The 24,267-nt window shown below is 47.7% G+C and overlaps 5 protein-coding genes across 5 annotated transcripts; 2 read left to right on the forward strand and 3 right to left on the reverse strand.

Moving 5' to 3' along the window:
• Positions 1-556: 556 nt before the first annotated feature.
• Positions 557-1,171, reverse strand: FSST1_006373 (uncharacterized protein; the record flags this gene model as incomplete). Its single annotated transcript, XM_083232735.1, has 1 exon — positions 557-1,171. One exon carries the CDS (start codon positions 1,169-1,171, stop codon positions 557-559), a length of 615 nt encoding a protein of 204 aa, XP_083089803.1.
• Positions 1,172-2,277: 1,106 nt separating this feature from the next.
• On the forward strand, positions 2,278-2,987 carry FSST1_006374 (uncharacterized protein; the record flags this gene model as incomplete). Its single annotated transcript, XM_083232736.1, has 2 exons — positions 2,278-2,378; positions 2,651-2,987. The coding sequence occupies 2 exons, from the start codon at positions 2,278-2,280 to the stop codon at positions 2,985-2,987; spliced, it is 438 nt and encodes a 145-aa protein (XP_083089804.1).
• Positions 2,988-3,010: 23 nt separating this feature from the next.
• On the forward strand, positions 3,011-3,301 carry FSST1_006375 (uncharacterized protein; the record flags this gene model as incomplete). The annotated part of the gene is made up of 1 exon (XM_083232738.1): positions 3,011-3,301. One exon carries the CDS (start codon positions 3,011-3,013, stop codon positions 3,299-3,301), a length of 291 nt encoding a protein of 96 aa, XP_083089805.1.
• A 3,824-nt stretch (positions 3,302-7,125) lies between these two features.
• On the reverse strand, positions 7,126-8,952 carry FSST1_006376 (uncharacterized protein; the record flags this gene model as incomplete). The annotated part of the gene is made up of 3 exons (XM_083232739.1): positions 7,126-8,233; positions 8,290-8,547; positions 8,927-8,952. 3 exons carry the CDS (start codon positions 8,950-8,952, stop codon positions 7,126-7,128), a joined length of 1,392 nt encoding a protein of 463 aa, XP_083089806.1.
• Positions 8,953-10,417: 1,465 nt separating this feature from the next.
• Positions 10,418-12,405, reverse strand: FSST1_006377 (uncharacterized protein; the record flags this gene model as incomplete). Its single annotated transcript, XM_083232740.1, has 3 exons — positions 10,418-10,886; positions 10,968-11,942; positions 12,035-12,405. The coding sequence occupies 3 exons, from the start codon at positions 12,403-12,405 to the stop codon at positions 10,418-10,420; spliced, it is 1,815 nt and encodes a 604-aa protein (XP_083089807.1).
• Positions 12,406-24,267: the final 11,862 nt, after the last annotated feature.

A 24,267-nucleotide genomic window follows, 5' to 3' on the forward strand; every position in this document is an offset into this window, starting at 1 on the left:
ATAATATTATAAGACTATAAAGTCTTGTCCGAAAACAAGATTTTGTGGCCCTATGATATTGTTGAATTACCGAAAGTCTACTGTTTTAGAGCATCTCGTTTCTTCATGAAATGATCGAAAGTCTCAAAAGATACATATCCAGCAAATAAGAGCCCGAATTGTGTTGTTTTGCGCAATTAGTTTGATGTCGGTCGATGGGTTTTCACATTGGGATTGCATGACATACTTCCGCCTCTCATAATGCTGTGCATCAAGCTTCAATCACAAAGCACCTGGACAGCTGCTCTCACATACATAGATTTCGGGGAATTATAACGTGTTTTGCTTCAGCTTTATTGATCCTCTCGTTCTATCGACTGGCATATCATCCACAGCCGGGTGAGCCTGGCTAGGTATCGACCTATGCTTGTGTGGCGAAGCGTCCCAGTCATGTTATATGACTACATTTGCTGCCAACCAAATACAATATCCTCGTCGTATACATGCTCCCAAAACAAAAAAATAGCCCTTTTGTTTCGTCCCCGTCGTTGGTGTCGTAAGACAGTTATTCGGTTGACTAATTGCCAGCCTGTTTGCCCAGTCCGTCTTTGAGTGCGTCCAGTTGCTTTCTCATCTCATTCATGATGTTTCGGATTAGATCATTATCGGCACTGGAGGATCTAATCGAATCTATCGCAGAGATGACGAGTTCCCTTTCCGCGGTGCAAAGTTTGTCGAATAAAGCAGTCTTTTGCTCCATGCACTCGTCCGTGTCGCGGCGTAGTCTTTCTATTTCACGGAATATTTCCTCGAAGTCGGAGCTTAATGGGGTCGTAACCTCGTCGATTTTGTTCAATTTGTTCTTCAGCTCCGTCTCAACATGGAGCAATGCGGTGAGACGTAGCTGAAAGCTGGCTTGGAACATCCTTCTAGTTGCTTCCTTGGCGGTGGTCACAATGCTCTCGAATGCCTTTTCAATTTCTGTAACCTTGTGCTCCAATTCCACGTCGCCTTGCTTTGGATGGGCATCTTCGCCGCTCAGGGCGTCATCCGATGAGAAGCCATCATCTTTGTTGTCGCTGGGCTCCAGGTTTGCCATCGTCTGCGTAGGGGTGGCTGTCAGATCCTCATGATGCGGCAGAGGTTGATTTGCCTCGCTGGGCGATGCGCCCGGGACAGGCATGTCGCTCATCTTGACGTCTGATGTTTGGCTTTCAATGCGACCGAACGTGTATGGGAAATTTCTTGTAAAGACGTGATGTTAAAGTGTTGTGCCAGCAGTGAGATGTGAGGGAGTGGTTTGATTGTAGGGGTGGGAACTGTGTTAATGTTGAGGATAACTTCTGGTTGCTCTCTGATTCTATTTTATTTTCCGTTGCTCTGGTGCCTAACGCTCCGCCCTGCCTCTTGCTTTGATTCATAATACTGCTTTCGCAGCTGTCACGCACTGTCACTGAGTGTTGACCGACGTAGCCATCTATTGAAGGCTGGGCTGAGTCGATGATGGTCTATTAGACAGTGGCTTCCCCCTTTTTAGTAATCCAAGTAAATAATAGCTAACTAGTAGGTAATTAAAGTAAAATATTAAGAGCTTCAATTAATTGTAGTATGTATGATATTCTTATGTTAACTTATAAAGTCTTGAATTAAAAGGGAGTTTAGCCAAGCTTCATGGTTATATCATGGCATTGATCCCACCGACAGCTCTATTACGACGGCTAGTTATCGTCAGTTTGAAAATCACGCTAGAGATAATGCACAGGCCTTTTTCTCACGCCAGGTAGAAACGCAAGGTCACAAAAAGAATCAGGAGTTGACATTAACTCCAACAGAAAGCTTTCGCACCCCAGCTCCAATAGCAATTACAGCTTCCACACTACTGTTGTTCAACATCAAAGACTGCATACTTCGTATTTAAAGCTACATCACATCCAGGAGCTCTTCACTGTTGACCGTCCCAGTCTCTTTCTATGATCAGCTCTTGCAGATACTCAGCATGAGCAACGTTCACATACAACTAAACTGAAAGCACACAACCAGGCGAAGAAAGATCCTGCTACAGAAGATTGGCATAAGGAATATCTTGACAAACAGTCAGCTCAACAAGGCCGAAGCCAAATATGGCAGCGTCGAATCATCAGCCAAATGTGATTCCCAGATCGACGTCCCACCAACACCTACCAAGCGATGAGGTTTCAAGGGCGTACCCGACGACATCACACGGGATCACCCATAGTTTGAACTTCACGGGATTGAACAAGGACGGTCTTCTGCTAAGCGCGTTCCAACTACGTTCAGATGGCTGAGAAGTGGCTAGAATGGGGCCACAAGCTCGACGACGATGAGGCCAAGATCTGGCTCGAGCATGCAGGCGACGTCGTCTATACAACAGCCTCAGGGTATCAGAAAGATTAACCCCCAGAAGCATAAGAGACGAAATCAGTAGGTCAGTTTATGCTCCTTGTTATTCTTATATTCTAGAACTTAGGAGGCTAATGTTTCTGCTACTACTAGGTCAGGAACGTCTATGGTCAGCGACTGCAAGTTTGCCAAGTGAAACCTGCCTTGGACAGATTTGACGTATGCAAAGATTGTATACGGAGTAGACAAAGCCTTGCAATCGCCATCTCTAGCACAGACCAAACTGCAAGGCTTAACGACGATGTTCAAGCAAAGTTGGGTTTGCCGCCAGTCATCGACTTAGAGTCCAACACCAAACAAGAGACCATCGTCGCAATCTTCATCAACAGCGCGTCAAGACACCTCCCACCGCGGGTTGGGTGCGGCGGGAGGACGCCCTGGGGAATCTAGAGGAGGAAAACAAGAAACCCAAGATCGCGTCGAGTTTCTTAAACCTCGCGCAGCGTAATGCAACACATGTCAGTTCGACACGACATGACAAGCAAGGCAGCACGGCAACAAAGGGGATCTCAGAGATTGCGTATCGTGACTACAGCGAAGGAAGAAAGTGTAGAGACGCTCCAACAATCACTCAAGAGATGCGATGACACAACAGGAATTAGAAGAAAAAATGGACAACGTTATGTCATCTACAAACACCAACGTCAGGGGACTACGATATGGCAAAACAACGTCGCGACATGACACTGCTGTGATCGATAGAGTCGCTACCACGGTGATGCAGCTCTCACTCTTTGTGACAGAGCCACTCAGCCGTCTCAATTCCGAAAACGAAGTACTTCGACGTGACATAGAGCAGATTCAGAACAAATTGAAGGAATATAAAGAACGAATGGACAAACTCGAAGTACGACAGGGCAAATCGGATGGCATTGACTCCTTCGATGAGCCAGCCGGATAACGGTTTTACGACGCAACGAAGGGGATGGTACCGTCGATGGACGAAACGAAGGTCTGGTGGGTAGCAGAAATGTTGGCCTCCTGAGTCTTGAGGTACAAAAATAAACAGTCTAAGAAGTATGGTCTAAGCAGCGTAAAATGGCCTACTAATTTTATCTCTTATGCTGTGATATCCAAGGTCCAACAACACCTCGACACATCTCACAAAGTGATTACAATCGAGATTGAACGTGACTCTTTAATTGACATGACAATCTAAAGTTACTATCAACCATACAAAGAACTTATAGACTGCATGATTGGCATTTTACGTTTCATCATTCAGGAGGTCTTCACTCTCATCTTGTGGTCTCGATTGAACAGCATTTATCTGTGTCTCGGAGATGCTCAGCATAGCAACGTTCACATAAAACTCCGCTGACAGGAAAGTCCCTGCATTAGTAACGTTGTAGTACTTCGGTGGCAATTATGCTTCATTTCATTGCAACTACACTCAACTCAGTGGTAACCCTTCATCACTCCTTGGTCAAGATTTTCACTACACACAATGCTTACATTTAATTCTACTCTTCTGCCACAGGCGACAACATCAGTGTCCCTCCAGTATCTCTACGCAAGCCACATATCCTACTAAGCGTGTAAAGAGCTATCGATTACATATCACATCTACTACTGGCCGAAAACTTGTATCCAATCCCAACAAGAGACAAAGTTACCAAGAAAGGTCCCAACTCCGGGGTAATGCAACAACTACCATCCCATCATGGTGTCCGTGTAGATCTTCTTTTCTTTTATCCCACCGCGTAGATTATGCCCAATTTCTGAAACATCTGCATATTTTCTTGTCCTTAGGATTGGTCTGTTCGGAAAACGTTTTGCCAGCATACCCATCGAAAAGCGGCATGGCATTCTTCCAAATCTCGCATTCGTCAACATCTAACAGGATAATCATCAATGGGATGTGACCCTCCTACCTGTGCGGGGCCCGGAGGGTTTGTTGTGATCATTAGTGCTTACTCTTCTGGTGCGGCATCTTCAAGAGCCGCGACAATTACCAGTCAGAGATTTAGACACTGTAGGTAGAGCTATGATGTGATCATTGTTATCTTGTCTCTCATTGCTCAGATATTGACGAGTTACATGGGGAGGGTATCGTGACAGCTCGTCAATGGCTCGAGGCATCGACGATGATGATTCGATTGTCTACACCCATGTCAGATCTCCGCAGAATCACGGCACCAGACTTTTCTTCATTCCTTGGGTTATTTTCTCTATTTTCTTAGTCCATGTAAGACGGTGAAGACTCGCGACTCGGACCCGAAGCTCGCTCTTTTGACCGCGATGAGAAAAAGAAAAAAGGATCTGACATAACTGTATCAAAAGGTTATAGTTAGTTCCAAGCCGAGTAAGACACAGATTTGAAGTACTTCCGTCTAGGTGATGACTGCAGACGAAAAGAGGATTGAGAAAGTGAGTGACATGCATCAAGGATCACCAGCCACGCCGCTAGGTACCTGAATCCCAGCTTGAAAATGTCGTCGCATGAATCTCTAATAGCGTCATGTTGTTCAACATCACCTTGAATCCAAGAACGCAGGCCCATCTCGGGCTTAGCAAAGTGCATTCACTCCACATCATGATTATAGGGCTGACATGAGAGACGACATGTGACGATTCATGCGTCGCTTCTCACATTGAAGCGGTGTATACAGAGTATTTATTGAATGTGGCTGTCTTGATGATAGCTGCGAGTGAGGGGGGCCAGCACTTTGGGCGAAATATACGGACAAGTGACATAGCATGCAGCCTCAACACAGCGTTTGACGTCGGCTTTATTGACAAGACATGTTTGGAGATCTGATGAAATCGAGTTTCATACTACGGGATATTGCAGAGTAAGACGGTAATGCCGGCTACGGAATCTCCTTCTCTACAGCATCTTCAAGGGTCCAAACACCGCAAGTTCGTGCTCGTGGGTTGGGGTAGGATTCAACCGCGCGCGCAGTGACCCTTCCTTTCGTGGCCTTTTAGCCCAGTATCAACGACGGTACTTGTATGCCGTCAGATTAACAAGTACCTTTTTTTCAGGGGTGTGTGCTGCATCAGAGACGAAAAGCTGACGCCCCCTTCTTCGCTGTGAGTGAAACACTGCCTCGTTCTAGGGCTTTGATGGAAAAACTTAACTCCTGTTGAAACAAGGGAAGCTTGGACTGGTGGTAGGGCTGACAAAGAATAGGAATCGAGCTACAACTTTCCAGGACAAACGGAGCGACTGATGGATACAACGTCTTGAGTACCATTGCATCGTCCCGTTCCTCAAGCGGAAACCAACGCGTAGAAACGATTAATCCCATTGAACCAATAAGGACATGCAGCTGTCGATAAAGCACGCTGCGGGAAGTAGTAGTCTCCGCAGACTAGAGGAGAAGCAGTCTGAGTGTGTGTCTAGTTAGCTGTCAATCTCATGACCATAGTACATAGCTGTCACATTCGAAAAGGGTATCAAAATGCGAGCTTCCCCTCTTGACCAAAACGTCATGAAGATATCTACCGAGATGGAGGAGCTATGACCACTTGAAGCTGTACAGTTGATGGTGTTGGTCTTGGTGTTGACAAGGCTATATGCAGATGATACAAACAAACAACCCAACGCTGACAGGGCGAATCAAAGACTGAAAACGTCTAGTAAGACCATGTTATACCCCAAAAGGCAATCGCCGATAATACTTCACAACTCGAAAGTAAGCAGTTTTTCGCCAAGAACAGAGAAAGAGGCTATTTTCATGTTGTCCCACAGTTGATCGTGATACAAAAGAAAAAGCCCACATCAATAAAAAGAGTCCAATCTTTTTTGAGAACTGTCCGGAGCAGGGTATTCCATGCAAGGTATAGAAAAAAGCGTGCTGACTGGCTTACGGTTACAAGCCCACTCAGATATAGTAGCATCAAGGCGAAACTGCAACCGGGCGTATGCGTGTCGCGTATAGTATTATTGAATGTCTTGTCTTTTGCTATTGGTTGATAAACGGGTCAGCCCTACAGTGGCTTAGTGGGAAAAAGAGTCCTTGACCCGCACCTTTTGCGAGGAACTCTCATCTTGTCAAACTCCAACGCTAAGAGCGTCAAGATAGGATATCAGATCCATAGGGCTTATCACATCACAACTATAGGTCCAAAAGAAACGGTGTGCTAATTCATGTCCGTGCAGGGCTGTGAGGCTCTCTGGGGCGTGTTTTTGTTCTGGGGTGTTCAAGTATCGTATCACTTCAGATCAAGATGTCTTTTTAGTGCTGATGGGATCAAATACCTCTCTCTTCTAACTACCGTAGGCCTTCGGACTTAAACCTCTCGCATTGTGAGTCTGTCCGTCGGAAATGGCCCACATGAGGAACGGAAACCATGCCATCTTTCATCATCTTGACTGGAGCCCGAACCTCCCGGTCGATCCCAGTTTCTCTTTCTTGCGCTCAACATGCGAGTCGCACGTCTTGATCGTCTCACGCCCTGTAAGCCCTAGACCTGCCTACCCCGCTGGAATTTTGGATCCTTCTTGTCTCTCAATGGTTCGCTCGCCAACTGATGCTGCCGAAGGAAGCAAATGCAACTGGACAAGGTAGAGCTTCCCAAAGCATTCATATCCTCGACAGGGTATAGCATCCCGAGTGATAGGCGGACCCATAAGCTAAGACTTCGGCGTCCTGTGGGGTCCCCGGACATGTCATTCGGGCCCCGGTCACGGATGTGTTTGTAAAAGGTCATTGTTGATCGGCTTTGTACGCGGAGCAAGAAGGGGTGTACTGTAACAGCAGTGATGTTTCCCGTTCCTCACAAGTTACCGCTCCGCGGAGCTAAACCGGGCGGCATCCGGATCCCCATACTCTGGCCCGTCGGCCTCTTCACAACATCATCCACCCTCGCTTTCTGTAGCGAAAACGCCGGCGTAACCCATCCACCGCACGAACACCTGAAACCCTTCCAATCATACCGACCTACACCAGCACCGCACTTATCATTCGGACACAGCAATCTTCCGTTCAGTTCTCCCTTCTCCAGCACTCCACGCATCCAGCTCAATGGCTCGACAAAGTAATGCTGGCACGTAGACGCAGAGGATTGCTTGTCAGAAGGTTTATGCTCCATGATAAACGGTGCCGTGACAAGGGTGCGACGGCACTTCTTACATCGTAGACTAAGACCTGAGTCATCTTGAGGCTGCGTCTCTTCATCCTCGAAGCGGAGCCTTGTAGGTGCCTGGCCTACTGCAAGGTTCTCGTCGATTTCACGCTTGTAAGCCCAGCGCTGGTAAACAGGGTGTGATTCAACGTCGTTGGGACATTCCATCTCCCACCATAGAGCGAGCTGCTCCATGAAACCTTCATTGGGCTCGGCCATGGGTCGTGTTCTGCGGACAAACGTGAGAGCTGCATGAACAGCTTCTTGGGCGGTTTCTTTCCTTGAACGCTTCTCTGATGTCTGAGTATTCGTAGCGTGAGTCGGATCCGAGATCGAAGTAGGTATAATGTTGGGATCAAAACGGCTTGGGTATCTTCGAAGAAGATACGCAATGACAGCCGAAACAGATCTCGACTTTCCAACAGCGCAGTGAACAAAAACACCACCCTTCTTCTTCCTCTTCTTCTCAAGATCCTCTTCACCCTTTTCTATTGCGACACCCCCATCTTCATCTGCACGCTCCAGATAGTTCGCGCCAAGACCTTCCTCGATAAATCTGACAGCTTTAGGTAGCTCAATCAGCAAGTCAGCATCCTCCACATCGTCGATATCGATAAGCTGGTGACGAAAGTCCTTCCCATAGTCGATCCAAGGTTCGTCTTTGAAGTTTTTGAGGCTGGAGATGTCGAATGGTACGAGGGATAGGACGTGGGTTATGCGACGATCGGTCAGCGAGTCGGAGCGGCGTAAAGCCCAGAGACTGGAAGTCAATGAGTTAGCATTTGTGTAAAGTCGTGTGGCGTCGCAAGTACTCACCCTCCAACGAATAGCTCATCCTGACCATCAATCCTACTGAGAGCCATTTGAACAATGCTTTGCTTGAGTAACCCAAGCTCTCCTGGCTGGAACTTGTGACCGAATTCTTCCCACTGCTGTGGTTTCTCGTCGTCCTCCTGATCCTGTCGCTTGTCTTCCCTGGTGGTTGTGGAATCGTCTTCTGCCAGTTTGTATGTCGTCGCAAGTTGTCGAATCAGAGGTCTTGTCAGGTAAAGATGCAGATCTGTGTATTCAATCCTAGATTGTTGTATAGTAGACTCCCTCACATAAAATTCATCATAAAAAAACCAAAATTAAGCTTCAATCTCGTTCGGTGTGAATCATTCATGACCCTTCAACTTTTTGCCCCTCCTTCAACCGCCACAATTAAACTACCCCGCCATCCACCAGCGCCACAGCTTCACGCCACACAAGCAGCACTATCACCAATGAAGCAAGCTCTTCAAAGTACAATCTAAACTGAAAAAGGCAATTCAAACAGTTACCCCCAAAAACACTTTATATCCCTTATTTCCGAAAGAAAGAGAAGCGAAAGTGGTGTGAGATAAACGAGAAAAAAAGCCCAGCTGAACTTTAGCTGAAAAATTAAAACATCGTGAATAGTTGTACGAATTACCTGAATGGGAACGAATGATTTGACATTAGAGCTAGCGCTTTCAATTCCGCTCAGCTGGAAATGGAGTCCCGAGGCAACGGTTCATTCAGCCTGACAAATGTCAAGTGTGCCGACAACTAAACCTTGGCTTGTCCCTCAAGGGTTACACTCACCCTTACAAGGCAGATGCATCAATCACAGTTACATTCATGAGACTCAAGTATTTAAATCGATTCCAATTTTGTGTTTGTCAGACTGCTATATCTCTAAGTTGTCAAGTCTGATGTATTCGCTTAAATTAACAATGCCTATCGCGCCGTAAAACCCATAAACCCCTTTCCCATGATTGTGATCCTTTTTGTGCCGTTACCCATATAGATGAGATGATGCAAGCGAGACATTCAGCATCAAGCTGTGTCAGCTAATATGTAGTATACGAAGTGAACCCCTCCTCACTTTGTCAGGGATAGCACAAAAATGGCTAACCCATAAAGAAACAACGCCAGGCCTTTTTTCTCTCCTCTGCCATGAATCTCCTGTATGTACTCCTTTTGCCAAATTCCGGCAGTCGTGTAGCTGGTTTCCCTGGCAGGGATGTCAAGCCCAGTAAGAAAGTAGCGCCTCCACAGAATGCATGGCCCCGGGCGATGCGTCTGGTCAAATTGGGTGTCGCTACCTTGGTTTTTTTTATATATTTCATCGTCAAATTCATTCTCGCATGTCGGACCGGGGGAGGGGTTGAAATGAGCCCAACACTATACATAGTAATCGCGTCGAGTGCCAAGTGTGGCGCCAAGCTGAAAGATTGTTGAGTTTCATGTCGCTTGGGAGATCAAACAGTGCTGTAAATTTTGGAGATGCAATGAGGGACATGCCAAGGTAGTATTGGTGTCTATCTGTTGTCCCTCCCTTCCGACAGCACTGCCACGCCACATTAGTGCTTCAGCCCTGAGAGGCAGCCAGGCTAGGACGGATAACCGCATTGAAAATGCGCGCGGAAGCACCAATTGATCCGAGCGATCAACGGACGCAGTAAAGCGGCACCTTGATTCGTTTTGGACTTGCCGCATCTGCATCATGCGGCAATCCGCCCACGCGATACAGAGTTTTCTCCGCGTCTGTCGTATGCCTCGCCATTGCAAAGTCGCTGTTTGGATGGGCTGTTCATCTTGTTGCGGGCGGTTGGCGTTGCACAAATTGACGCTGGCTTGTTGTTTTCCAGACCTTTGAGTGGTATGCTGATTGCAGCACGCAGATCACTTTCTTGACAGAGGTTGATCTTCCAATAGAAAATATCCTGAGAAACAGACCCCACTGATCCTTCTTGGTACCGGCGATTTCCCTTTGGTACCCCGCCCTCATCCGCCTGATCCTCAGCCCATCTAGAATCGTCAACACCCACAAAACACTTGGCCTTGACTCGTCATCTTGGCGGCCGACTTGTATGTCGTCTTTGCTGGGATGGGCAGACAAAGCCTGTGCGTTGCAGTGCTTCGGGGTCGGATGATGCATTTACCGAGGTGTTGGGTCTTCCTCAAGCATGCAGGCATTCTCCAGCATGTTGGTCCACTTTCCACTTGTGCCCGCGTGGCTATGCTTGAGATGCTGTCTGAAGTGATCCGCTCGGAAGAACTTTTTAGACGAGTTGCACTCTCGGAACTTGTGCACCTCTTGCAGATGCCTAATTCGTTCATCCCAGTCCTGTTCAGTAGCGTGTCGAGGCGCATTACCACCGTTCAAGGCACCAGTACCAGGGCCGCGTCCAGATCGTGTGAATTCATCGCCGCAGTAGCCACAGGTATCAGCTTCGCCAGGTCGGTTAGTAGAATCGTGAAAAGCCCTGTCGTATCCAGAAAGAGCTGAGCATGACCATGAATGGCGGCGCACATGAAGCGAATTTTGGTGGCGCTCTGCCTCGTTCTTGTTCTTGAAGCGGTTGCCGCAGAATGAACACTCGTATTGCTTTTCAGCCTCGTGAGCACTAGTTATCAGTCAGCATTGAGTACAGACACATATAGCCTCAAGAGTGGGTCTGTGGAGATGTAAATGAGATTTAGCTTACTTGAGTTCCTCAGCCGTCTCGAACCTCTTGGGCTTCTTGGGGCAACACTCGCACATGAAAAAGCCTTGGACCTTGGATCCGCCCGGCTTCTGTACTTCAGTAATCTTGCGTGTGCTTGCGGTTGAGACAGTCCTAGAGTGAATGGACCCCCGGCCAGAGATGGAAGTTCGAGGGCTTGGGTTGAGGGAGACGGGGGCTGTATAAGGCGAGCTGCAAGATGTAGGTGAGATGCCACCGGGGGAAGGGCCCACAGGTGAGCGTCGGCCGTAAGAGTTGACTGTTGCAATGCCAGCGGGGTGCATTGACATGGACATCGTTGAGATGTACGAGTTGGATCGCGATGTCGGTACTGAAGGCATTGTAGCACCCCGAGGAAGACTGGTGAAACGACCTGTAGGAGATGTACGTCGGGGCATACCAAGAAGATGCTCATCGTTGGGACTAGCAGCCCTTCTCTTCTGACCGCCAGGAACATAGGCATCGTCAATATGTAGTCTCTTCAATGATTGGCCATCTTCCATTTCCATATCCTCTGCTCCGTTGAAATCATAACTGGAGTTTGTTGAGGTCGCATCATCGCTGTTGTTCCTCTTTGATCGTACTCGGGGTGAACGATCGATATCGGAGCTATCATTCGGTGATCGGTCTCCATGGTAAAAGGGTGTGCTTCGGGGAGAAATGGCAGAGTGGATTGGTGTATCGGTAAGCCTTGCGGGAGAAGCTAGTATGCCACGGGAGTGAATGGGGAGTTGCACAGGCACACTAAGTGCTGGCGGGAATCGTCCTTCTGCAGGAGGCCTTCGGGAAAGGACGTCGTTCGCCGAAGCACTGAGAAGAGATCGAGGTGGTGTCTTTTCTAACGGTCGGGTCTGGTTAAGCTTCTTCTTGAGGGTATCACCATCGACATCAGCTGGGGATTGGAACTGGTAGTGGTTGTGGAGGCGGCCAAAGCCTGTGGGAACGGATTCGCGGGACCTGTGGATCTTGTTAGTCTCGTTGAACCAACGTCTTAGTCAAGCCATTGGAGGCCTGAGCTGAACCAATGCTCAATGCACGGTAGCCCTTACCTGTCAGTTGATGAGTAACTGGCATAACCCTCATCTCGCTCGCTGGTGTTGCTTCTCCGTTGGTAACTTGGACGGTCTTCGTGAAATGATGAGTTCATGCTTCCGTAACCACTTGCGAAAGAACCTTGGGCGTATTCCCGCTTCTCTCTCATATTCTCCGCCAAAGCGCTAGGTTGATCGTAGCCGGGGTATTTGGGAGGAGGTAGTGGTGGAGGAACGTCGTCTCTTTGCATGCCAGGTATTGACATGGCAAGACTTCTACTAAAAGGCGAATCGTGGTGTTGGTTCGCTCTATGTCGGTCACCTGAAGTAGGGACTATAATGCTCGGGAGAGCCGGAGCGGGCTCTCTATATTGGGGAGGAAAGGCCATGTTGTTTAGCTTGGCAGTTGTGACAACTCGAGCTGAAGATGAAGCAAGAGGCAAAGCAATGGCAGCTGAAGTTTGGCGAGGTTGGACCTAGGATGACATAGGACCGAGACTATTCCGTCATGAAATCGACGGACGTAAGTCGTTTCCCGATTGACTAAGTTTGCTATTCTTTATTTTTAGAGGTCGCCTCCTTTTGTTCAATTCGATTCTCAATTCGGTTCCGAAATGTCGGGTGGTGATAGGGCAAAGGTACGGGGGTGGTTGTGCGGTGTTGTGGCGATGATGGCTTCTCGGCAGCACCGAAGATTGCTATGCTGGTGCAGCTGGCTGGGGCAGAAAGTTGGACGAATGACAGAGCTTGTCGGGGGTGAAAGTCAATGTCGTATTTGATTGGAGTCTTGGGGGTATTTTGGAAAGGCCAATAAAAAAATTGAGAATTGGCCGAGAAAGTAAAAATCGAAGAAAGATGGGATTGAAGAAACGATTAAAATAATTGGAAGTGCGAGGATGTGATGTAAAAAAGAATCCAGATGAGAAGGGGAAGGTGGGAGCAAGGGCGGTTAAAGTTCAGTTGACTTCAGTTCAATTGACCCTCAGGTTAATGAACCGACAGCGATGTTGACGTTGACGCTCGACTGGACTGAACTTTTGCCCTGTCACACCCTCTGTTCCTGACTTCGGCAAGCGTGCTGGGACCCCTTGTAAAGACTGCACCTACGCCCTACGGGGGTGGAACTTAGGGGGGGCCCCGCTAGAAGGGGGGGAAACCTAAGGGCTGAAGACGAAGACGGGAGTGGGAAGGGAAAGGAACAGGCAATAACCTTGGACTGGACAGGACCAGCTCCGGGGACCGAGACAAGGCAAACAAGAAATGTGGCGGTTAAGAGAAAGAATGACAGAGAAATGTAATGTCTTGTGATGTTTTTTTTTTTTTTTTTTAATTGTGATTATTATCCAAAAGAGTAATAAGATGGGTGCAAGAAGGAAGCTGAACAAGATAAAAACTCACTGAGGAGAAAAGTTGTCAGTCATAACTGACTAGGGGGGGTGAGCATCTGCCGACACAGTAAACCTCGTAGGGGTGTGTATGTGAGCAAGGCCCAGCTAAAAAAGACAAAACCAAGAGACAGCCCAGAGACAAATGTTATCGAACTTGGGGTTGTCACCAGATGGAGTTTGTATATCCGTCCGTCCCTTGTATCCGTAGGTAACATCACATCAGTGTTCTCAACGGGGACAGTTATTATATTGGGGCACAGATGGCAGGTTAATGTGAAGCGGCATGGCACGGTATTCTTGTCTCTCTATCTCAAGCAAGTCAAGCAAAGTGCATGTGTTACATACATACATGTCAGTCAGTCCCAAAGTTCCATCTTTCAAGATCATGATGCATCTCTTTCTGCTAGATACCTCTCCACTTTGTCTCGCTCGCTCTTACATAAAACCCCGTATTACACTCAATACCCATCCAATGTGGAAATCCTCGGATCTTGCAGAGCCTGGCTAGTCTGTCTCGCATTTTCTGCTTACCTCTGGCAGACAGTTCCATAGGAATAACAGAATAGATTGAAAGCCACATCAATAGCAACAGACCAGAATGCCAGAGGGGGTGCGGCATCAATCCCGCTGTTAGGTCCGCATGTTGCTGCTACAGGGGACATCCACCAGTTAGGAGGAGGACATAACCCCTGCTATGGCTCCGGTGAGGTGCTCTTGCTCCTGAGCATGAACAAAAGTCAGTCCTTGTCCTGCACTACGGGGTTTGCTTTTTTGTCTTGTCTTGACTCCACGAGATGGGGCTGCTTGACATTGTATTTGGGGGGATCCGATGTCCTTGCTCGGCCGACCACTTCAGCCTGCCCTGTAGCCCTGCGCTCTGCCCTGGAGGGCTGTCTGAGTCTGTGTGGGTACAGGGGTGTGTAGGCGGAAACGGAGAGTCTTTCTTTTTGGTCTGGGGGGTTAGTCTCGCGGGGAGGGGGTGTAGGGCAGCTTACAGGACGTTGGCTTGTCGAGGGTGTAACTCTAAGGGTACGAGATCTTGGATGTTGGTCGAGGTACTGACAGCATCTCACCTTGTCTGGGGGTTTTGCCTTGGCTTGCCTTACCTCACCTCACCTTTTTTGACACAAGACACTAGCTAGGGCTATAGTCACGATCCTTCAGTCTGCAGTCTGCTCACCTAATGCAGACAAACAAACAAATGAACAGGCCACTAATAACGTCGTCTAAATTCGTCTGATCCTTCTGTAGGATTTACCTGTCAGTTAGTAGTCAACGCTTGCGACAAGCTGCATGAGAATGCCTTTCTCTCTCGAGGCACTTTTCTCTCCTTTGGTCAAACAGGCTTCTTCCCTGTCCTTGCTTGCTTCTTTTTTGCTTCCGTTCCCGCTTCCTTTCAACTGCAACTCTCACTGGTTAAACTCGTGCACTTCCCGTCCGCCTTCCCGCTGCTATTCCTATCTGGAACCCACCAACAACCAACAAACGACCTTCTATTTTCTCCAACAACAGGGTAGCAGGGCTACAATTACTACCACCACCAACACAAACAGGCCGACCCTCGGCCGGTTATCATTTCCAAGCCTTGCGGGATGCATACATTCCACAGCGGCAATTGTAATAGAAAGCCAAGTATAGATATTCAACCTTGGGCATTATTTCGCCATGGAGATACGAATATCGTGGCTTGGAAATCACCATACATCATCATTCCCTTGTCTATGCCGCCTCGTCATCCAACCTCGTGGCTGCGACATGCTCTTGTGATTTCCCCTCCTAGGGACTTCTTTTCTTTTTCCCCTTACCCACGCGCCACCCGAAACTCAATTTGGGGGGTGATAGGTTAAACGGTCACGGTCTTTTGACTCTGAGGGGAAACTTTTTTATCCAATTGTCGTTTGAAGCATTCCAGGCTGAGAAATGCCAAGGAATTTTAACTTGGTTAACCCAGACAAGAAATGAGGCTCAGCGGTGAGTGTGGCATCTTCATTTCTCATTCCTTGGTACGCGTATCTTCCAAGACTACTGGATAACAGAAAAAATGGCCTCCTAAGTCTTAGGGTATAAAAATAAATAGTCTAAGAACTATAGTCTAAGGAGCATAAAGTGACCTACTAATTTCGTCTCTTATGCTTCCAGCGGTCAAATTTTCTGATACCCTGAGCCAAGACTTGGCCATACTCATCAGATAAACAGTGAGTACTATTATGACTCGAATATTCTGATTCAAATGATCAGCATCAAATGAAACTATGGATGTTTGCAACAATGTTCACTATTCTTTTGTTTAGCCCCATAACTCGTGCAACCTGCCAAACACAGCGATAGTAAGTAAGCCGCTATGACATTGCGGTGTCGCTGTTTCTTCCTCACTGGATTGAGATGAGAATCTCTTGCGGGTTTTAATTTTCGAGTGATATGTCACCATCGGAAATAACGCACGATTCTCACAGCCGTTCTCGGACGATTACCTCTGTAACTTTCTCAACACAGTACATTACAGTGATGAGAAGTTGACCCCGCGCGTCCCAGCGGACATGAAGGAATCAGCTACCACTAGGGACTCTATCTAGCCAGGATCCTTTTCAGGCGGACCCTCTTTGAAGCACATCGCCCTCAATAGGCATCGCCCGATTGAAAGGTAAGGGAGAGATGGTGAAGTTAAGAACAGGCAATTTGAGCGACGTGCGTCAGTGTCAAAACTTAGGCTAGCTCATGTAAATCATGTCAATTTGTTTGGTAGGTTTACGAGGACCGAGCCTGTGGCGCTGCTGTCAAGAAGCTTCCAACCCTAGCTAGTAGAGCTTAGATAGATCCTTCGATCCTTTATCAACCTCTATGTTTCTTAGCGAGCGGGCCACATGACTCTTGGCACAGGGAGGATTACTCAAAGAAATGCCAGATCTCAGTTGAATTCAGTTGAGGTTTTGATCTATTTGTTACTAAAGTATCAACCCCAGACCCGGAGAGGTCCGCCCGCTGAGCGAGCGCCGAAACGTGAACCAGTTAATTCAGTTGCCTACCTAGCGCCTAGACCTAGACCTAGGGGACGGAGCAGCTAACTGCTGGTAGTACTACTGGTTTCAGCATAGCATGTTGCTCCTCCAGGATCCTGATTCCGCTTTGTCACGGACGGATCCCACTTAGTGTCCCTTGCACGCGACTACGATACGACACTTGTACTATGTATGAACCGACTTTAGCTTGGCTTCTCTTGTGGTGGCCTCGGCGGTGATGGCCTTACAGGGAGAGTGAAACCAACCTGTCGGGTACACGTCAAAATGGAGTCATTTCGTCACTCATCCTGATGAGTGATCTCGTGTTTTGGTTCACAGCATGGAATCTGGATTACACCATGATTACCAACCCGGCACTTCACTTGCACATGAAAAGACACACAGGGTAAATTGGCGGTAAAAGTGAACTAGCCTACTTTCAGTACATCCAACAGGCTAAGCCCTACAGGCCTCGACCTCGTTCTGTATCGTGACTCGTGGACTCGTGCCGACAGATGAGACAAGAGAATTTAGGTTCTAGCCTAAGTGGGCTTACTTCGGCAAGTGGCTTTCCCAAAAGTCAAGCCACACTCTTTCTCTTTCATTTTTTTTCGGGCCTCGGCGGGGGCGTTCCTTCTCCAAAAAGTGAAAATGAGATGGCGTAACTAGCGTGGGCAGGAAGGTGGTGTGTGTGTGTGTGCGTGTCTTTCCTTCCTTCTGTTCATTGCTCCAGCTTTTCTCAGCCCTACCATGGACAAGATGAGAAAGCTGCAGCCCGGTCTTGGCATTTGGTTTGAATTGCCTTGTTCGTCTTAGGGTTGTTTGATGATGTTTCTCTCACATACTAATCCTACTCTACAGACGTCATTTAACAACTTGTTATTTACTATCTTTTATTTATTATCATCAATATCTCATATCGAAAAACAAAGAGGCAACGTTACAATCCACTCAAACATAATTACATGCATCTGCCGAATGTGGAGAAGAGAGCTCGGTGCATCATGTCTGTGTCGAATCTGGTCATGATCGACTTTTTCCAGACGTCAAAGCCCACTAATTTTATACGGTACAGCATGTACTTGTATGAGAAAGGAAATGAAGTCAGCCTTTTTTTTTTGTTTTCGACCCACGGCGGAATCATTACATACGTGAGAGAAACCAAGGCTCTCGGTAACGTCCAAGACCCCGACAACTGGAAATGGATGAGGGGAGAGGGTGTGACTGATTTTCAACGCTTGACAAGACCAAGACCAGACTAGACTACCGACGTTACCGGCTTGTGCCACACCTGGTGGTGTACTACTCTTTCACACCTCGAGGGCTCGGACAAGGTATTCGGCAGTTCAGTACCTGCTTCTTTTGTGCTTCCATGCCATCTTCTATCCTCATCGCCATCACACAACGCCTCTCAACACTGCAGAATTGATCGTTACTCGTCATTGTCGTCGTCATTTTGCTCAGCCATTTTGTCTGGACTGATGTCTACCATTCCCGGGACTCTCCCACTCTCCGACAGTCAGTCAGTCTCACACAGATTCATCAACCGTCCATCTTTAGCTCTCAATACTCTCGGGCTCTATCACTAAAAAGGAAGTCAGTTCGGCACAATGGCGTTTTGTCCCCCTGGCCGTAAATCTTCGGTAAATCTTGTCCAAAAAGACTGACGCGCGGACATCAAAACCCAACCGCCATGGCATCTTCCGTCGCAGATGCTTGGTCACTGTTGGTTCTTACGATTATCCCAGCCAGGAAATCCTGGAGAAAAAAAATCCACTGTTCAACCGTTGCTCGGAGAGTGGATTTCTATCTGCATGGTATTTTTGTTATTGCTGTTGCTTGTTAAGGTTTGTACACTTTTCTATATTTACAATATGTCGCTCAGATTACTATACGCAAAACAAAAAGGTTCCCAGCATGGCGCCTCGTCTTGTTCTGTTAGCCCAAAGCACCATCTCCTCCAAGATCCATACTGCCACGTTCTTGAATCGTAAACTAGTTCGTCAAGTCCCCGTCGCTATCTTCAGCCCTGTGTGCTGGTCCCCTCTTCTTGTTAGGTTGCTTTTCCATCCGGGTACATCCCTGGTCGCCCTGGTCGCCTGCTCCCAACGACGTTGCAGTGAACTGCATTGCCGTTGACGCTTTACTGCCGTTCCGGATAATTGACCAGGCTGTACAGTAGCAGCAGAGAATACGACGGCCTGTCAACGGGAGGGAACTTTTCGTATCAGAACAAGGCAAGGCGATCACTGTGCAGTGCTGCGCAGTACATAGCGATCCAATCAGACACCATGCCCCTCAACTGCCGAGCGGCAAGTCCCTGCGAGGTGTCAGCACCTTGATTTTGCTGGCCTGGGCCATGACCATGGCCTTGTCGCACCGACTTGGGTTTCAGGAATGAGTCCATTCCACAAATGGAACGACCAGAGTTACCGCTAGATGACCAGTGACGAGACTATTATAGCACTGTAGAAGAAGATTGCAGCACAGTAACTGCACAGAGTACGACGAGTAGGTGGATGACGACTGAAGGAGGCGCAGCAGAACCCAACACCACACCTTATTCCTCCTTCCCGTGCGATAGCGGGCGTAGATCTCGATAGTGAACTACTTTAGTGTGCCCTATGGGTCAGGGATGATTGACAGAGACAAAAATGGGGGACCCTTTATGCATGGGATGGACTTTTTAATAATGTAACCGATTCGACAGACACCCTATTAATGGTCCACTGAATGTCTACGGGTAACATTTTCCAATCGAGGCTCGTTTATAGCAAAGGTGTCATTGTTACATTCAGATATTAACAACAAGGTGTTTCAATGACCTTTTCTCTCTTCTACACCCGTACTTCCGCCCTGTCATGTCTAGGGTCCCTCAAACACTTGTCCCCGGGATATTGTCTCCTTTAAGGCAAGGTTGTGACAATCATTCGAGACTAGCCGACGAATGGGGGTAGCCGAGGTTCTCCTTCGGTCCCGCTGTCCCTGTCATTCCCTAGACAGGACTGGAGGAGGCTCAAAAGGTGAGGGAGCATGTACGTACGCAAATGACGATATGGGCGTCTACCGAAACGCTTCGGGATCGGATTTGCAAACGAGGAGTAACGAACTCACATCTCATTTTGATCAGAGACATAGCCCTGCAGTTGCGGGCTGGAGAGGCAGCGCCACAACCAGATCATTTTTCTCTCTTCACTGTAACTCTACATACTTTTATCCTTACAGGGAGATTTCCAAGGAAGTGGCTTTCAGCCCAGCGAGGCGGGATTGGCTGTGAAGGTATCCTTGGCATATGCGGCTCGAGAAAAATAACTCTACAGCATTACATTGCATTTGCAGATTTCTGTGGCAAAATACAACGTTGAGCGGTTTACAAGACCCTGAATTAAAAAATATATTATGAGTCGATAACGTTATGTATATTAAAAGACTGTGATATTGATGCTATTTTGGCCAACAACTCAACTTGATTCGTCCGGAGATATAACCGAACCAGAGATTACTTGGTTAGTCTTCCGTCCACATCCGGTTTGTACATGGCAATTCGAACTTGTTATCCGCGGACTCCGTATGGGATTTACTTTTTAGTGTACAAGATCGGCATGAACCCTTGTTCGATGCTGTTTATCCACTGTAAATCACATATTGTTCATTCTGTGCAAGGAATGAGTTACAAGTTCCATACTTGAACATCCAATCTCTCACACAGCCTGTGGCTTGGCTGTTTTGTTGGTAGTGAACCGCGCGTCTAATACCCGGCCACAAATTAGCAAACACAAGCACTTTTGTTTCTGTCCATTAACTAGTTCAATAAACTAGTCAGTTGAGACTCGTATTCTCGAGATGCGACTGGACGCCTTGGGGCGGAGAAAAAAGGCTACTATTGATGAGAAATGTCTGAGTCTAGGTCATGCGATACACGACGGAACTATCCAGTTGACTCAGGGGTGTATAGCTAAGTTCTTTCCAAGAGCCAAGGCGGAGTAGTGTCTTGTCTTGTTTGTGTTTGTAATTTCTCATGCACGGCAACTTACAGTATCAGCCCTTGTTCATCGCAACAGCAGATTGCCATTCCTCCGCCCTGTTCAACATCATGCCAGCTTGGCAAGACATATCAGGTGGAGATGAAGCCAAACACACAAACGCATCAAGGCTCTTGGCCGTCTCCCCACAGCCCCTTGTTATATCGGTGGCAAATGGCCTGTTAGTATTGAGCCCCTTGCTGGGCGGGAACCTCACAGCCCTATCCAGACGTGCTACTGAGCTGAGTCCACATGCCTCGGCTGAACTTGTATAATGGATCGACCGTACGGATCGCCCAGCTGCTTGTGTCAAAGAGTCAGGTCATTCATTGGTCTTTGTCCGAAAGGCCTCCAATACCTGAGACTCGCCTTGCAACATCACGTATGAGAGGGAAAGTTGTTGAGTCTAACTTGGCATATGTGTGAGAGAGCATGTGACACACATAAAATCTCCTGATGGGTATGCGAGTTATCTGTCGGTACCTGACTGACGGTCGACCGGGGAGGAAGACCTGTGGGGTTTGTTTGCTTGCTGATTAAATGACAAGAAAAAAAGCAAATAATTCCTTTCTTCCGAACTCAAAGATCTGCCATGCCATGCGCTCGTGGCTGATCGATCTGGGCATTGACTTGACTTGACTTACTCGCCAAACACTGAGGAATCAGCCCAAATGAGAATGTCTTGTATGACACGACAGTGGCTCGTCAAAAAGATAGTCTGTGTGGGTTCTTGACTCTAGATCGTGCCCAAGGATATTGTTGAATGAGTCAGCGCGCATCATGTCTCACAGAGTTGGGTTGCTGCAGCTGTACAACACTACGCAGCACTGACCTTGGCGAGAGCCCTGTGCTTTCTTGGGGATGCCAAGATGGACACTTTCAAGGAATAAACTACAGAGGGAGAAGAAAGGTATGTACAGCAGTACAGCGTAGCATGGTTTCCCTGTATGCCTGTCTGTTGCTCGGCTTGTCGTTGCAATCCCGCACACAAAGGGAAAGCGACTCATAATGATGCAAAATGCAATGTCAGTCTCGCAATTCTGCGACGTTGTACTTGACTCGTAGCGTGCGTCTCGTTGATAGGGCTTGACTTGGTCCTGTGCCCCAATCCTACCTTGCAGAATTTATCCAACAAGGACAACGGTCTGTCAGTTACCTGTAAGGATTCAAATGCCTGCTTGACAAAAGACCCCGTTGAAAACCTAGGCTATCGTTATCCGTAGGGCTACACAATTTACATGAGACGGACGTCACACCGTACATATCACACTGCAGGGACAAGGTATATACCCAAGAAAAGAGAAGGTGCCTGTCAAGTGAGAAGGTACATATAGAACTCCCCCCACGCCCATTGAGTTTGTCAAATCAAGTGCCGAAGCGTCATTTCAACAGTAATATTTGGTGAAGCTGTTAACCGAAGCCAAACAGAGTGCAAGAAGTGATTTAGCGAGGTCGATCCTTTATCTGAAACGGGGTTAAATAAAGTTACCTTGTCTGGAAGGATTTGGTAGAATGAATGGATGGCCTTGTCAAGTGTAATGGGATCCATCAAGATTGCTACGTTGTAAGCGGTGACATTTAGGTTGTACAGATGACTTTGCAAATTGTTTGTTAATCTACCTGGCTCCGGAGGATGAAGCGATCAAATATTACAGTTAAGTAATTCGCGAGTGTTATTGACAAGGTAACAAACCAAGCATCTGACAGACGATGGATATGGTAGGATGAAGACGAAGAGGAGGGACCAATTTAACCCCTCACACCCACCTCGTACTCGCCTTGGATCCTGGAATGTTTCCAGAAATATTCTGGAATAATTCCTGTTTTGGATTGTATAAACAGGGGGTTTCCTCCCTGTCACGATGTTGTACGATACATACAGATCGTACACGGTGTCTACACTCACTGTTGAGTGTGTCTGTTGCCTATACAGGGTTCAAGATACAACTTCCTCTTCTCCATACTGAACTTCATGGAACTATTGGGCTATTCGTGACTGATGGCTTGGTTTACCGTATTTCAACTGCCCTGTAAGTAGCTCCAAACGCTCTGCAGGGCGCACTTCGGTGCTTATGCGGGCCTGGCTTCTTTTAGCACTCAAAAGCCCTACCCTTGCCTTTCACCACTGACAAATATTGACTTGGGGCCCAGGTACGTACCTGGAAGGCCTTGTTCGTTAATTCGAAACAATCACATGCATTTTACAAGGATGGAAAAAAGAACAAGAACAGAGCTTGCTCCTGCGGAGGTCCGCGCTCATTATTCCTACTTCTCTAACACTCTCTGTAAGGCTTTGACCTAGATCTCCTCCATTCGGTACAATTCCGTCTTGGTTCAATAGCGGAATACATAAACACTTACTAGCCTGAACTATAGTCTTAGTGTTGGTCCACATGGCTGAAATGCCCATCTTTCCGCACCCTGTATCTAGAAGAAAAACGGGAATGATGCCGCGTGTCTTGCTTGGTCTAGGCCCCCTCGATCTAGTGAATCCGAGAGCTTGGAAGATGAAACTAGTCAAGTTCAAGTACATAAAGGAATTATTGACAGCTCACGACGCAACGTAGCAAAACAGGTGGAAGGAGGACCAGGCCCGAGCACTGGTTAATATCACTACGCCTCATGAATCCTTACAGTTGCCTACATGTTAACTACCTAATTAGGATAGCATGTTTTCACAAGCTTTTTTGCCCTCCATCAACCAACACGTTCAAAAGTCAGATCATGGAGATAAAGTCAGCATCGGTTTTACGTCCTTCCAAAAGACCAAGAAACCTTCTAGAACGGAGATGTTTACCTTTCCCAGACGCCTCTTCCGTTAAAGCTACAAGTCAGCAATCAGTCCGAGGGTCCGAAAGGGGTCGGACGGAGGCTATTATGTGTGTGTTCCGACTACTGACGTCGACACTACCAGGCCCAAGCTCATCTTTTTAGGTTTGTATCTAGGTAGTCTCCATAATAATTCAGCCCTTGGGTCTTCCCCTGGTAGGGCGCTGGCGGGGGAAAGTCTTAAGTACCGTAACGACACCGTGACATCCAGAGGCCAAAGTGCCGTTTGCATTTTCCGTCCAGCGGAACGGCAGTCAGGGAATGGAGCCAAATTGTTCAGGTTGCACTAGACTCCACTTGTTGCAGTCTAGTCCTGATGATCGAGATATGTCAAGTTGATACACTTGTCCTGTGATTCCAAGCTGTGCCTCATCGCAATCTAATTTCCTACATATGAACCCTTTCTGATCAACATGATATGATGAGCTTTTGGTCTACCCATCACAAGCAAGCAGTTTAAATCTCCGACAGTGTTTCTTCTTGCTCATCCTTCCCAGTGAACGGATGTAACCCTGGCCCTGCAACCCTCGCACCCCACTGCTTGTTGCGGCAAAAGAGGCCGTAGACCTCCACCCTTGGAACTGTCAATGAGGGGATCTCAACTCTGTTCAGGGCCCTTGGCTTGGAACGGGAGGTGTTTTGACTTGTGTGGGGTGGATTCTTCTCCTTCGAGATCCATGGTTCAGGCTTCGAGCGGTAAGGCAACGCCCAGATCCAGGGGTAAAAGAAGTAAGCTAGCTATTGCAACATCGATGCGAACGCGAGATAGCGTTCGGTCTTTTGACATAATCGGGAAACGTCATACGGCATTAAATGACATGGTGCTAGATGATCTCCGAAGCCATTGACTCAAGTCCCCTCTTTACCTGGTTATATTACCCGTGAGTTAAGGATTCTTCCATGGGTAGGTAGCTCATGACGGTGACGAGGGACGATGCGACGCAGTCGGTAGGGCTGGCCTTGAGGAATCTCCGACTGTGCATATACCAGAAACAGGAAAAGGAAGGCAAGAGAAG

The sequence above is a fragment of the Fusarium sambucinum genome, chromosome I, assembly GCF_050947815.1.
Source record: "Fusarium sambucinum isolate potato_lamoka chromosome I, whole genome shotgun sequence".
Classification (NCBI taxonomy): Eukaryota; Fungi; Ascomycota; class Sordariomycetes; order Hypocreales; family Nectriaceae; genus Fusarium; species Fusarium sambucinum.